This window comes from Rhincodon typus, chromosome 4, assembly GCF_021869965.1.
Source record: "Rhincodon typus isolate 14 chromosome 4, sRhiTyp1.1, whole genome shotgun sequence".
Lineage (NCBI taxonomy): Eukaryota > Metazoa > Chordata > Chondrichthyes > Orectolobiformes > Rhincodontidae > Rhincodon > Rhincodon typus.
The window spans coordinates 30,776,066-30,790,567 of NC_063335.1; the positions used below are offsets into that span (position 1 = coordinate 30,776,066).

Sequence of the window (14,502 nt, forward strand, 5' to 3'; positions counted from 1 at the left end):
ACAGCCGGGGACTGAGCACAAACAGCTCCGTTGAATGTTCAAACGGTATCTCTAAGTATCTCTTAAAAGCTGGTCAAGCCGACCCCATTATCTGGAATATATTCTCCAAGTCTTTTTCGGCGCTAGGGTAGTTTAAATGGTTATTACATTTCTAGCGTAACTGGTTCTAAGCATTCATAAATGACTTCAGAAATAACTGGGAAAAGGGGTATAATGCAAATTTATATCAAGTGGTAGAGTACAATTCAGTTCCACGCCATATGTCGTTATATGAAATCTGGTTCAGTCACGCCAGCCAACATTTTCCTTTTCAACATGTTTCTTTTTTGTTAAAAGTGAGAGATTTGAGAGGACTTGACTATGAGGCTGTCCACCAGATAGTCTATCAGAATGTCTTGCTTTTGTATTAGCGGTGATCATTTTCCCGATTTACCTCTTAAAGCGATTGTTTCACTCAAAAAGCCATTAGTATGGTATTATGTCAAGACTTTTAAGCCTTTCATATGATGTCACCTAACCTGCGCCACTTTTGCTGCCTTTTTAAATTAGCTACGGGACAAAAAAAAATTGAATACATATCGTTTGTTCAAAATATGTTTAATAAATTTGTTTTCCAACACGGATGACACATAGAAATGGTTATATATTATAATCAGGGGCAGGCTTGTACATAATCACTTTCATACATCATCAGCTGCCAACAGACCCTTTAAGGAGGCAGTGGTACCAACTTATCACCAGAGTTCACACAAACTGCAAATCAAACACACGACAGCAGTAAAAACATCGCAAGTCCCTTCTATACATACTTTATATGATATTTATATATTTATATATTGCAGATGGACAGGCACTGTGCCGTCATGCAAACAAAAAACTCACTTTGGGTAAATAGCGTTTTTTTGTTATAAGAAATGTAACAAAAATATTTGAACACATCTTAATCTGTACAGTAACGTGAAACACAAAGAAAACCGCGTCATGTTAAACGGTTTCATAAACTCCTTTTCCTATAAAACCCAACTCTGAAGAAATAAATTTACATCAAATTCCTTTGTCACACTAACTGATTTCCGGGTTTCCTTTCCATTACCTTTCCAATTCTGATGATTGTGTCTAGAAAACGCACACAAAAAAGGAGCAAGTTTATGGCCATTTGTAGCTCTATCTTTAACTCGAGGACAGTTTAAAGAGAAGTTAACGAACGCAGCTTGTATCGCAGTCGTAATCACCGCAGACAGATTTTTTTTTGTTTTGAGAAAGCATTGGATGATACTAATATAAATAAATCCATAGTAGCTAGTGATAGCGATGGAATCTCCGTGACAATAAATATTGCTGAGGCTGGACAGCTGTTCAAAACTGAAAGATACACCGCTCCAAAACAAAAAAAAACTTTTTTTTGTTGATCGTCTCCCCCAGTTCCTCGACCCCCAAAAAACTTTTCCAACAATATTTATGTACAAATCATCAGTTCTTAGATACAACTTCCAAACCAAAAACAAAGTTCATCCTGGTGACCTGGGGTCATGTTAATATTTTGATTTCCCTTTTTGTTTGTTGATGCTGTTTAGCGACTTGTCCTTTTTTTTCATTTTTGTGGTTTGATTTAAGGCTTGTCGCTGCACTGTTTGCAGAGACTGGATGTGACATTGTTGTATAGGGAACTGCTGTTATTGGCGGTGCACTTGTCCGGACAATTGGCTCCGGTTGCCGCTGCAGCCGCCGCCGCCGCCGCCACTGCCAGTCCTCCGGCGGGGAACGGGTAACCCCCAGCCGCCTGCTCGTAGGCTCCGAGGCTGGGGGTGAGGGCGGCGGCGGCTGCGGCAGCCGGGGGCAGGGCGGTAGGGAGACTCTGTCCCTGGTTGAGGTAAGCTACCAACCTCCTCATCTCATCGAGAGCCTGAGCCTGCATCAGGATGTAGTTCTTGGCCAGCAGCAGTGTGGCGATTTTGGAGAGTTTCCTGACCGACGGACTGTGGGCGTAAGGAATGACAGATCTCAGCTCGTCCAAGGCATCGTTCAAGTCGTGCATCCTTCTCCTCTCCCGGGCGTTGATGCTGAGCCGTAGGGCCCGTTGCTCCTTGTTTTTCTTACTGGCTGAGCCGCTCTCTGCTCTAGCCCCAGTGGTCAGAGAGGCCGGTCTGTCTGCACCACCCTGCCGGACTAACATTAACTCACAGCGCTCATCGCTGTCATCATCCACACTCTGGTCCCCGCCGCTCCCCTCCCGGTGTTGCTGCCCACCGCCGTGTGCTGCCGCCTGCTGGGACACTCCGTCCGGCTCGGCCGCCTCGTAGCAGACCAGCGGCGAGCGGGACTCGGCCCGCGAGAGTTGGAGAGCGGCGGCCGCCGGCCGGAATGTGCTCTCCAGCCTTTTGGCTGAGGCGCTGAGAGCCGAGTGGAAAGTCTCCTGCTCCTGTGGTCCATTCAGGTGGACGCTCCTTTCCATTCTCGCCGGCTGCGATTTCCTCTTCCCCCTCCTCCTCCTTGTTGTTGCATAAACTATCTGTAATTTCTCAACTTGTTCCTCACTTTGATCTTTTCGCCACTTGATGGTGATGCCTGCACACACTCTCTCTCTCTCTCTGTCTCTGTTTTTTTTTGTGTGTGTGTGAACCCTTGCTCTGTCCCGATGCTGCTGCTGATGATGATGATGATGATGATGATGGTGGTGGTGGTGAACACCTCGTTAACGCTTATCTGGTTGGATTCACCTTCAAGATATTTCCGTGGTGATCAGCAGACGGGAATCTTTTTACATCATTATCTCAGAGCAGGTTATTATGAAGGGTTGCCTATTGGGACCGTGCGTCCACCAATCAGGTTAACGTTTTAATTAATAGGATTAAAACGGTAACAAACAAGCCAGCCGGCCAGATCGCTTTCGAGCCCCCCCCCCCCCCCCCCCCCCCACCCCCCCCCCCCCTCCCCCCCCCCCCCCCTCTCTCTCCCTCTCCCCCCCCCCCCCCCCCCCCCCCACCAACTGGAGGGCTACCTAGCCCTGTAACGCTGAATGTACACATCCACTTTCCACTGATAAGAAAGCACAGCTCGAGCTTAGAGAGGTGGCGTCCGCTCCATTATTCCTCCAGCCATCTGTACACACAACTTAACGCATATGTTTTCCAGGGCATTTTTTTCCTTTGGTCCCGTTAGAAATCGAACAAACGCCTTTCGCTGACATGTGTGGCGACTTTCACCGTTCAGTGAACGCACTTAATGCTTCAGCTCTCTGCTCCCCCTCTCTTAGTCAAGAGCACGCAGACCTGGCCAGTATAAAACCGGAGGAGGATATTGCCGAGGTGTATTTATGTATTCCGCGCCCCCCCCCCCCAACCCCCCCTAACTCTCGGAGCTGAACCGAAACAGTGCAAAACCATTTCCCATTTCGGATTTATTCTGTTTGACTTTGATATCCCTTGATGGTACTGGACGTTTAATAGCAGCTTTTCATTCTTGTGACATCAGTCGCAACCAATATTCTACAACACCCTCAGCAAATCAATCTCTGTGTCAGAATTACTGGAGGTACCAATGTATTTGTTCCCCGCTTTCATTAAAACCCTTTTAATTGTGTCTTTCAGAGTTGGCCCCAGGTGTTCGACTCTTTTCATTACATTTTGCACTAATGTGATGAAATTCTAATTTTCGCCTTCCATATGGTTAAATTTTTCCGCTGAGAATTGGTGGAAAAGAGAGAGAATTTATTAATCTTCCTAATCTATTCCACAAAGCGGAATTTCTTGCCTGTTGTTGGAAGATATGGTAACAGTTGGCTCTATTTGATATATCAATGACCTGTGTAACCAGCAGGAATATTGAAAGTTTATCATTAGAATTTGCAAATGACTAGTGTAACCTGTATGAGTTCAAACCAAACACAAATATAATATTTGCATGTTTTGAATGTTAGTCATCGCAATCATTAACTATCCATCTGTCTATCTGTGAAGGGACTTATTTAATTGTCTTCATTTATAGGGACGTGCTATTTTATGTCAAGATGTCATTTCATCAGTTGCAGCTATTGGGATATTAAAAGTCCACTATGTAAAGATTCATTATATCCCAGAGTTAAATCTTTTTGGAATCTATAGTGCCATGACTTTGTCTTTTTGTCTCTGGGTTTCATTGTCCCGCCCCCTGTTCTTAAATGCTTGCTGTCCCAGAGCGACCGAGGCAGATTCTACAATAATTTCCAATCATTATAAGCCTTAATGTGGCTGAATGTATAAACAAAAAACATCTAAAAGCAACCTCGATCTTTGGTTATAAAGAAAGAAAAAAAAATCCTGTGCACCAGTTCTTGCGGGACAATACCAGCAGAATATCCCGGAATCGAGTGAACATTGTTCGGGATTAATCACAGGAGAAACTTCTCTGAATTTTGATGTCAAATGGCTAATTGATCACTGAAGAGAGAAAAGCAGGCAAAGGAAAACAAAACATGAGAGAGAGCAAAAACACAACAAAACACACACAAAAACAATGTAGTCTCCATATTGTGAAGTAATTGAAGAAATTTTCTTGGCAACTTTGAGAAAAGTTGGACTGGATTTTGAAGCAAGGGCAGTAAAGTGGATGGGTGAAGTTGCAATTATTTTTATGGATTTTATATTTTCCTTTATGTTTGTTTAGGTCAGTGGAGATCGGTAATGAAGTTCAATATTTTTGACAGATTTGTTCTCCAGATCCTTCCCTTTTGATTTTTATTTCAGGTTTCCAACCTATTTTTGTTGTTTGAGCTTTTTGTTTGATTAACGTGTCCTTTGATATTAACCAGTGTCAATGACTGGGACAAATTTACCCGCTGTAAGAGTGACACAGTCCAATATCGATACGACAGTTGCAATTTTGATTGATGTGCAGATGCTTGGCTATTTCCGTTCGAACAACAGGTTCCAGTAGAAACGTTCCAGCGTGATATTTTTTTCCTCATTGGGCCGAAACAAGAGTTGCCCCCTGTGTTCCTTTTGAGCCTTAAAATGAGGAGATCTGATACTAAGTTAAATGGAATAAGATGTGCTTTCTGTTAACTGTATCGTAATTACCAGCTAGTTATCATGTTATCTTTGATCTTTACTTAAACTAAACTAAACCGAGTTTGCACATTTTAGTGACAATGGATTGAAATTGTTGGTGATCCATTTAAACTTTGTTATTATTAAAATTCGTCATTAATACGAAGACCTTCTGTAATATTAGGTAATATTCCACCAAGTTCCAGACGTCTCAAACGATACGTTTTATTTTTCTTGCATGTAACACAGGGACTGAACAATTCTTAATCTTTTATTTTCTTGCGCCCTGTGATTACTCCCAAAACAACGTGATAGCGTTTTATGATTGTAATCAGTTGCTCTAATTGAAAGTCAACTGATGTGACCTTTGGGACTGTGATACTCAACATGGAAAATGGGCCGATTTTAGTGAAAAGCGTGGCACCTGATACCCCGCACTCGATCGTGAAGTGAGCGTGTCTTCATGAATAGGGAGAATTGCAGAGGAACTCTCACATCGCGTAACTGACTGACTTAAAATTGCGCTACATTACATCCGTTGTAACACTGACAACTTTTCACGAATTTGTGCATTTGGATTTAAACGGGGAAAATAAAATCTATCCCATCATAAAATGCCCGCTACATGCAAATATCATCAATATTAAACTATTAGCTCCTTACTAATTCACTGCCTTTTAAAAAATCTACCCAGTGGTAACATTCGGTAACTAACATAACGTTGTCTAAACATCAAGTTCTAATGAGAACCTTTAGCCTGTCGTAATTAGGAAGTAGATTTGTACAGTACTTTCTGCATTTATAATTTTCTGACATTCAGTGCAGAAAAGACTGTTAAGTAAACCCCTGACTAAAGCCACAGTAATCAATTCAAGTTTGGCCATCATTCCTGGATCTATTTTCCTGAAGTAACTTATATTTTAGTAGGGAGTCTCTAAGTTAACAGGTTGCCATGAGAAGAAACATGATCATTAGCCCAAGTCTGCAGATAATCATGCCACCATCAAGTTAATCTATTGAATTAATAAACCATCACCTTCGGCAATAGACTCCCTGCTGCAGTGAAGCTGCCAGTAATGCCACCTCAGTGAGAGTTCTGTATTTCTGGTGCATCTCTATATTCATCACCAAACAACTGAGGACACTTTGTATTTAATAACATACAATAATAACACAATTTCTATCAAATTAACAACACACTCAAAATTGCATTTTTAATAAATGCTGTATTCCATGTTAACAAAGGTTTCTCACATACACTGACCAATTATTTTGTTAAGATGAGAGTTTTAGGGTGTGCTGGTTCAGAGTGATGCTTTTCCTGAATGTTGAATTGCTGATGGGAAGCAGAACCTAATTTTCAATCAAAGGAGAAATATTCAGATGATCCTCTGGGATCTACTAATCGGATCACTAAGTGTCTCTGAGGAAAACCCTTTATTGGATTAGATCAGCAGGTATTAAAGAGTAAGAACAAAGTAGGTATTTAATAGATACATAAGAAGAATTTGTTTAATTGATATTTTGCTGGTATCATACATTCAAATCATATGTGTGATGTGGAACAAGATGGAAGAATATAAATATCTGATTGATTGATTTGTTTAACTTGTATCTTATTGATCACAAGGATGATTAATATATTTGTGACAAAAGGAACAGACGTGAATGCTCGAAATCTGAAATTAAAATAGAAAATATTGGATTCCTTCAATACAATTGAATGCGTTTGATTAGAGACAAAATAGGTTAGAGATCTATTCAGAGTTTAGAGGCTTTTTCAAAGTCTCCATGAGACACATCAATCTATATTTCACTTTGCACTTTGGACTTGTTTACTTCTTCCAACATTTTGCATTTTGTTCATATCTAGTGTGAATGTGAAGCACAATGCAGTTTGAAAAGCTGGCAGAATGCTAATAAATAATACCTGCACAGAGATGAGACAAATTTGGCCCTACTTAAGAAAATGTGCTTCAAGGAGCTGTGTTATAGAAGTGTGAATTTAGTTGCATGTGTAGTGCCATGGTGATGTCCCATAGAGATCAGTGTATTTGTGAAGACAACCTGGGGCTATGTGAGTAGTGTTGATGATAAATGTGTGAAATCTGATGAGTGTTAACTGGAGTGTCATGACAGCTACAAATTAGCCAAAAAGTTCCTTCCATTTTCAACACTATTTCTGTTGTTACAACAGGTCAAAGAAGGTTCTTGTAATTCAAATGCTTGTGAATGGATGAAGGCGATAGGTTAAAAAGTTGAGAGAGAGTGGGTGTGATCAGAGGGTACAAGCATGATCAAGCCACATCAAGCTGTAAGGAATAATAGGCAGCTCCTCTGGCACCTTGGGATAAGGGTAAGACATGCCCAGGAAAAAAAAGAGCAGGCAGATTTAATACTGCTAAATGGCACTTTCTTGGAGGTAAACATAGATCATTGACAGCCTGAGAGAAGCAATTTATTACCAGCTAACAATCATTATTAATGGCTTAACTCATGTGCTAAAGTGTTTGGAACACACAGCATCCTTTGCTTATTGATTTTTTAAAATGCTACTTTCCATCATACTCTATCTTCTCCAGTTTCCACTAACAATTTTACTAATTTCTTCAATTGCTTTCTGTCGCTGTCTTTTTCCAGACCAAACATTTTGTCAATTCTCATTTTACCAATTGTATGAACTCTCACTGTTTTGAAATGAAGTGTAGTGTATTACACACTATTCCAGATTAATATATATCAATACATTTATAGTCCAAACATGGACAGAATAATTGTAGAAAAGTGTATGAACCATTGGATTAGAATGCATTGTATTACCTACATTTAACATTCAAAACTAGTTAAATTGTCAATATGCAGTCTATTTGTTATAACAACTGTAACAGTATTGGAAATATACAATTTACTCTTTAATTTACTTTAATTTACTCTATAACGAGTGGTGATATTGATTGCGTTCATTGCTATTTAAACAAAAAAAATGTGCAGTGGCTTTCTGTAATGCAGATATTCAGTTAACACAGAAGTCTGGAATAAGTTCCTTTCAGAACTGTAAAGATTGTATTTTGCTGTTTGGTTCCTCATTCCATTATATTGAATGGTATGGCAGTCCTATGTTTCCATTGTAGGTGCATATTAAAATTCCGTTCATAGAATCCCTACAGTGTGGAAGCAGACTATTCAACCCATTGAGTCTGCACAGACCTTCTGAAGAGCATCCCAAATAGAGCAACCTCATCCCTGTAACCATTCCCTTCTCATGGCTAATCCACCTAGCCTGCACATTCTTAGACACTATGGGCAATTTAGCTTGGCCAATCCATCTAACCTGCATATCTTTGGAGTGGGAGGAAACCCACTCAGACACAGGGAGAATATACAAACTCCACACAGACAGTTGCTTGAGGATGGACATCAAACCTGAGTCCCTGGCCCTGTGAGGCAGCAGTGCTAACCACTGAGCCACCATGCCACCCCAAAATAGTCACACAAAATTAGGATTGCCCATTTTCATGTGAGCACCCTCTTCAGTGGTGCAATAAGCCTTAGTTATTCCCAACCAACTAACAATAAAAATAGCTTTTATAAATGGGTAGTCCAATTCCTTAGATTTTAATTGTTGAAGTTTTAAAAAAAAACTGTAAATTGCAAGTTTTTTCCTTCCTGTCTTCTTTCTCTTGCTCTTAATCTAATCATGCTTTCCCTCTCCTTAATTTCCTTTCTGTACTTCTGTACTTTGAAAACATTATTCTAACTTACAATTTCTAATTCTTCTTGTCTTTCATAATCAATTCTTATTGTAAATATACAGTTACCTGTCCTGTTCACTCTGTGCCTGGATGTCCCCTATAAGGCTCTGTTTCATTTAGATATCTAACTCACAGCAACTTCAGTCAAAAGGTCAGAGAAATTAATTGGGTAAAATTTAATGAACAGTGGATTCGCATCGTTCACCAGCTACATTAAATTCTGGACCAGTCTATTTTACTATTTAATTGACCGTGATTCATGATAAAGTTTCTGTCAGTAAATTGTTTGTATGTTATAGATACCAGATAATTACAGTATTTTCTGTTCTTATTTATTAAAGCTGCTCATCCCTTCATTTTTGTTAAAGAAAACAGAATTACTCATCCAGATAAACAGCTTCTGCAACATCTAGCAACAAATAAATGGACGTGAAGCTGTTGATTTACAATAAAAGTTGATGCAGTTTTTTTTTGTATTCAGCATAAAACACTGCTGTCTTTTTGATTTTTGTGGTGCCTTCATCATTAGTGGTCCCTTGCAGATGTGGATGACTCTCTTTCCATTCTCAGGGTTAGTCCATAGATGGCAGTACATAATGATACAGCTACTGCAGGCTGTGTTACTCTTGGGGCAGGTGGTGGTCACAGGAAAGGGTGGCTGGGGCATTGGTGTGACAGCATGCTCCTTATGCTGTTTTTGCCTGGCTTCCATTTTTTCCTGACAGCAAGTCTCAAGGTACTCAACACCATCCTGAATGTTTCTTCTCCACTTTGGACAGTCTTGGGCCAGAGATTCCTAGGTGTCGGTGGGAATACTGCACTTTGCCAGTGAGGCCTTGAGGGTATTTCTGAAGCACTTCCTCTGCCCACCTGGAGTTTGCCTGCTGTTTTGAAGCCAGGGGTACAGCACCTGCTCAGGATGTCTCACGTCGGTCATGCTGATGACGTGCCCAGCCCATCGTAACCAATCAAGGGTGGTCAGTGCTTTGATGCTGGGGATGTTGGCCTGGTCGAGGACGTTGGTGTTGGTGCATCTTTCTTCCCAGCGTGTTCGCAGATTCTTGCATAGGCAACATTAGTGGTACTGCTCAGACTGTCCATGCCAACGGTGCCCATGGTATACATCAGTATCAAGTCGATTAACTCAGAAGCCGGACAAAGATCAAGAAGGAGGGAAGCTCAAAATGTAGCTTTTTGGGCATGAGAACACAGGAGTATGGCCCACTGAGGTGAAAGTGTAATCTTTCATTTCTCTGTTATCCTAATTTCAATAAAGCAGCTGCAGAGAAAAACAATACTAAAAAAAACTAATTTAAAAGCAAAAGGAAAATTCAATATTGAAAGTTTCCAATAAACAATTCGCATATGTCCCCAAGTGACTGACTAACTGTAGTTTTAACAATACCAGACAGTAAATTCCTCCCCACAGTCTTGTATGCAAAATATGTGTAGGTAAGTGGAATCATTTAGGGAGAAAATTGGGAACAAAAAACTAATTGTTCTTCAAGAAGAAAAAGATCCCCACTGTGCTGCAACAACTACACCTTCCCAAATTCAGCAAGTAATTGAGTATAGTTATTATATTGCAGCAATTATTTTTTGCTATATTTTAAGAATATTCAGTGGTTATGGAAGAACTGCTCCCAGGATGAAAGTAGATCAGTTGTAGTTATAAAGTAAAAGTTGTGCAAACTGCCCAAACTTTCAGAGGGTAAATGCTCATATAGTGCTTAAGAAGGTTCTGGTCTGTGCTGAGTTCCTTGATCTTAGCTAAGATGGTCACAGACATATTTTACTTGCTTTCAGCAACCCTGTGCCAGCTAATGTACACTAGGTCCCAGTTCAGCATTGTTGCTTTTAAAATTCTGATCCTTGTTTTGAAATTTCTGGAAGGGCCTCATCTCTCTCAATTTCTGTAACCTTCTCCCCTACAGTGCTCCAAGATCTCTGAGCACTTCTAATTCTGACTCCTTGGGTATCCTCAATTTTAATCTCTTGATCATGATGTCTGTGTCTTTAGCTGTCTACACATTAAGCTCTTGAATTCTCTCCCTTACTCCTTCCACTTGTCTACCTCTCCGCCTTTAAGGTGTTCCTTAAAACTTATCTTTTTGAATATATATTGTGGCCAGCTGTCCTAATATTTCCTTACATGCCTTTGTGTCAAATTTTGGTTCATGATACTGTGAAGTGCCTTGGTATGTTTTACCATGTTAAGTACGTGATATAAATGCAAGTTGTTGCAGGTGAGGAGGGGAGGATATTCTCTGATTAATATTCAGTGATCCTAGTTGGAAATTGTGCATGATGAAACATAGGATTGAGTACAGTTTAGATGCAAAAAGGTTTTGCAGTGCCCACTGGCATTCATTAGCTAGTTTCCAACAGGAAGATTGATAACTGGGCTACATTTGGGAATGAACTGCAGTGTGAGGATTTTCCCATGCGGAGAATAGAGAAAAATTAAGCATAAAGCATTTCTAAATATCTTGAATTGGAACTATTAATTAAATGCTGTGGACTTAAACTAAGAACTAGTTCTGGTAAGAGGTCATCATTCTGAAATTTTAACTCTTTCTTTCTCCATTTGCCAGACTTACTCATTTGACATGACCCTAGTCACTCAGACAGTAAATTGGTTTGAAGTAAGATGAATAACTGCCCTGATAATTCAAAGGAAAAACTGCAAGTTCAATATCCAATGAAACTGGCTTTGATTCTCTTCAATAAAAAAAACTAACAGTTAAAACTGATTTCAGGATGCTTAATCACCAACTTGATCCTTTAGCAAACCTCCTTCTTCTTTTATTGGTTTATTTATAGCAAATTAACAGCAATTTTTGGTGAAGGGAAGCAGCCAGCTAGTAGAAAGTATTTTCAATTAAAGAAACAGACAGACATGCCTTGGAGGATGTTTTAACACATTTTATTAACCAGTTCACTACACCCACATTGTGATTTCACTTGTTACAGCCCATATTGACTCTACACAGTTGTAATAATGATGCCATCTGGTGTCTTCCCAGCTCTTGGGATCATATTGAAACAATGACAAATGGTGGCTTTTGTCATGAATGAGATTAAAAAGTCAGAACACACAAATATCATAAAGTGAGTTGATAATATATGTTATGGATTTATATTTAATTGATAAGAAAGTGAACCAAGAAACATATCCCCATTCACAAAACAAAAAACATGATTTTCAATAGTTTGCAGTTCATCTGGACAGATCAATGAGTGTCTGTGACAAAATACATTACACATAGTTTATTGAAATAGACAAGTTAATAGCAAAATCATGTTCTCTTAATTCATATTGTAAAGGCATTCATTATTTAGGACATTATTATTTAGAAATTCTAGTTATAACACAGAAACTATTTTTTTTTGTCATGGAAAAGAGTTTTAGCTCAGCAAAATTATGCCAAATTACTATAGCCAAATTGCCTTGGGTTTGAAGATTAATTAGAGGTGTTGAAAACTTTGAGAAGATAAACCTTGAGGGTAGACAACATTGTTCTGACTGCACACAGGACAACATAAGAACTGAAATCATTGGAACACCAACTTGTTAAGGTAATCTTTCAGAGTGTGTTAACATTTGTTATGTTGAAAGAGATGAACTAGAATATCTGGCAGTTTAATGTAACAAAAACAAAACTCACACTTGCAAAGATCTAATTTTCCTAAATAGAGAATGGATCTGGAAGTATAGCACAAAATTCACTATTTCCAAGAGAATACAAGTTGTAGATGAATGTACAATGATGTGCCATTGGTTGGCTTTTGTGGACAGCAGTTAAGCAATAGCACTCACTGCTAATTTTATTTAAAAAATCCCACAAAGATCTCATGGTTGCAGGTGTGCTCCTCACCTTTCCTGATGGCAGTATGAATCTGGTACAAAGTGAGGAGGTTCTTCAATGTTCTTCCAACAGTGATGTCATCAAAAACTAATTGTCACAGACATCAAACCAAGAAGGAAGAAACATTTAAACCCTTCAATGATTGAGGCAAGTATGTAGTGTTAAGATAGAATGTTAGAATGTTAAAAAGCAAAATTTTCATTATCTTAGTAATGTGTAGAATTTCTTATCATGCTATAAAAATTTGACGTTCAACTGATATAAAGTTTCTTTCTCAGTGTAATAAGGTTGTTTAGCAGTAATTATAGATTTAGCATGCCATTAAGAACATAGGAGATAGGAGCAGGATTGGGCTTTTCAGTCCCATTGAGCCTACTCCACCATTCAATAGGACACAGATCTTTAATCACAACTCCAACTTTCTACCTGATCCCCATATTCCTTGATTCCCTTGGAGACCAAATATCTGACTATCTTCACCTTATATGATTGAGTATCCATAATCCCTATGACTCATAATTCTAATGATTCACAACCCTTTGAGTCAAGTAGTTTCACCTCAGCTCTCTCCTAAATGGCCAATCCTTTATCTTCAAACTGTGATCCCTAATTCTAGATTTGAGGCAACAGAAACATAAACTCAGAATCTACACTGTTAAGCCTTCTAAGATAAGCTGTCATTCTTTTGAATTCAAGATTGGATAGGCCCATTTTATTCAATCATTCTTCACAGGGTAACTCTTGTTTTGGGAATCACTCCAGTGAACCTTCATTGCAACCTGTCTAAGAGGAATGTACATCTTTATAGAGTTAGAGGCCAACACAGGACTTCCAAGTGTGGAACAAGTTAGCAACAATGTACATTTTCATGACTGTTTCAATATATATTCTTGAATTTGAATTAGACACACAGACAAATTATCTTCCTATTTCTTTTTGTACTTCTATGTAAATTCTACATTTTTAATGTATGCAAACATCTAAATCATGCTGAACGTCAATATTTAATGCTTTCTTGCCATTTAATAAGAATTATTGTCTTTATTCTGTTATGGGGGAGGCAACAAGCTAGTGGTGCTCTCACAGGATTGTTAATCCAGAGACCCAGGTAATGTTCTGGGGACCTGGGTTCAAACCCCATCATGGTAGATGTTGGAATTTGAATTCAATAATAATCTAGAATAAAGACTCTAATGATGATTTTGAATCCATTGTTGATTGTCAGGAAAAACCCATCTGATGCACCAACGTCCTTTAGGGAAGGAAATCTGCCATCCTTACCTGGTCTGGCCTACATGTGACTCCAAACCCACAGCAATGTGTTTAACTCTTAATTCCCAGTTGAAATATTTGCAAAAGCCACTCAGAAGAGAGACAAATCTGGCACCAGTCAGGAAAGGTTTTCATTTAGACCCACTTCTTCTTTCAGCTGAATCTGCGAATACTCAACAGTGAGCAAACATTGAAAATGTGATAAAGTCTTAAAATACTGGATAGAAGAAGATTTATCCATACTATGTCCTGAAATCCACCAGCAATTAAATATTTTGAAAGTGCATTGGTGAATGTGCTTTCAGTGTTTCTATTGAGGCAAAAATTTCACTGAGAGTGACAAATTAAAGGTGCCTAGTATGACAAGCACATAAGGAATAGCTTATCAGAATGCAATAAGCTCTACTTAGATGAGCAAATGAAAATAGAGCAGGACTTACATACGTTGTAACTTAGGATAGTAATCTCCATCGCATCAAAAGGGGAAAGGAGATGGCTCACTGGCATTGTTGCTGGACTATTAATCCAGAGACCCAGGTAATGTTCCAGGTTCCAGGAACTGTGGCAGATGGTGGAGTTGGAATT

General features: G+C 39.2%; 1 protein-coding gene across 1 annotated transcript; it reads right to left on the bottom strand.

Annotated features, from left to right (window-relative positions):
* Window positions 1-597: 597 nt before the first annotated feature.
* On the bottom strand, window positions 598-2,747 carry bhlhe22 (basic helix-loop-helix family, member e22). The gene has a single exon (XM_020533373.2). It carries the CDS (start codon window positions 2,450-2,452, stop codon window positions 1,610-1,612), a length of 843 nt encoding a protein of 280 aa, XP_020388962.1. The 5' UTR covers window positions 2,453-2,747; the 3' UTR covers window positions 598-1,609.
* Window positions 2,748-14,502: the final 11,755 nt, after the last annotated feature.

Coding starts and splice junctions, on each gene's coding strand:
- bhlhe22 (XM_020533373.2), bottom strand. CDS start 2,452: ATGGAAAGGAGCGTCCACCTGAATGGACCACAGGAGCAGGAGACTTTC.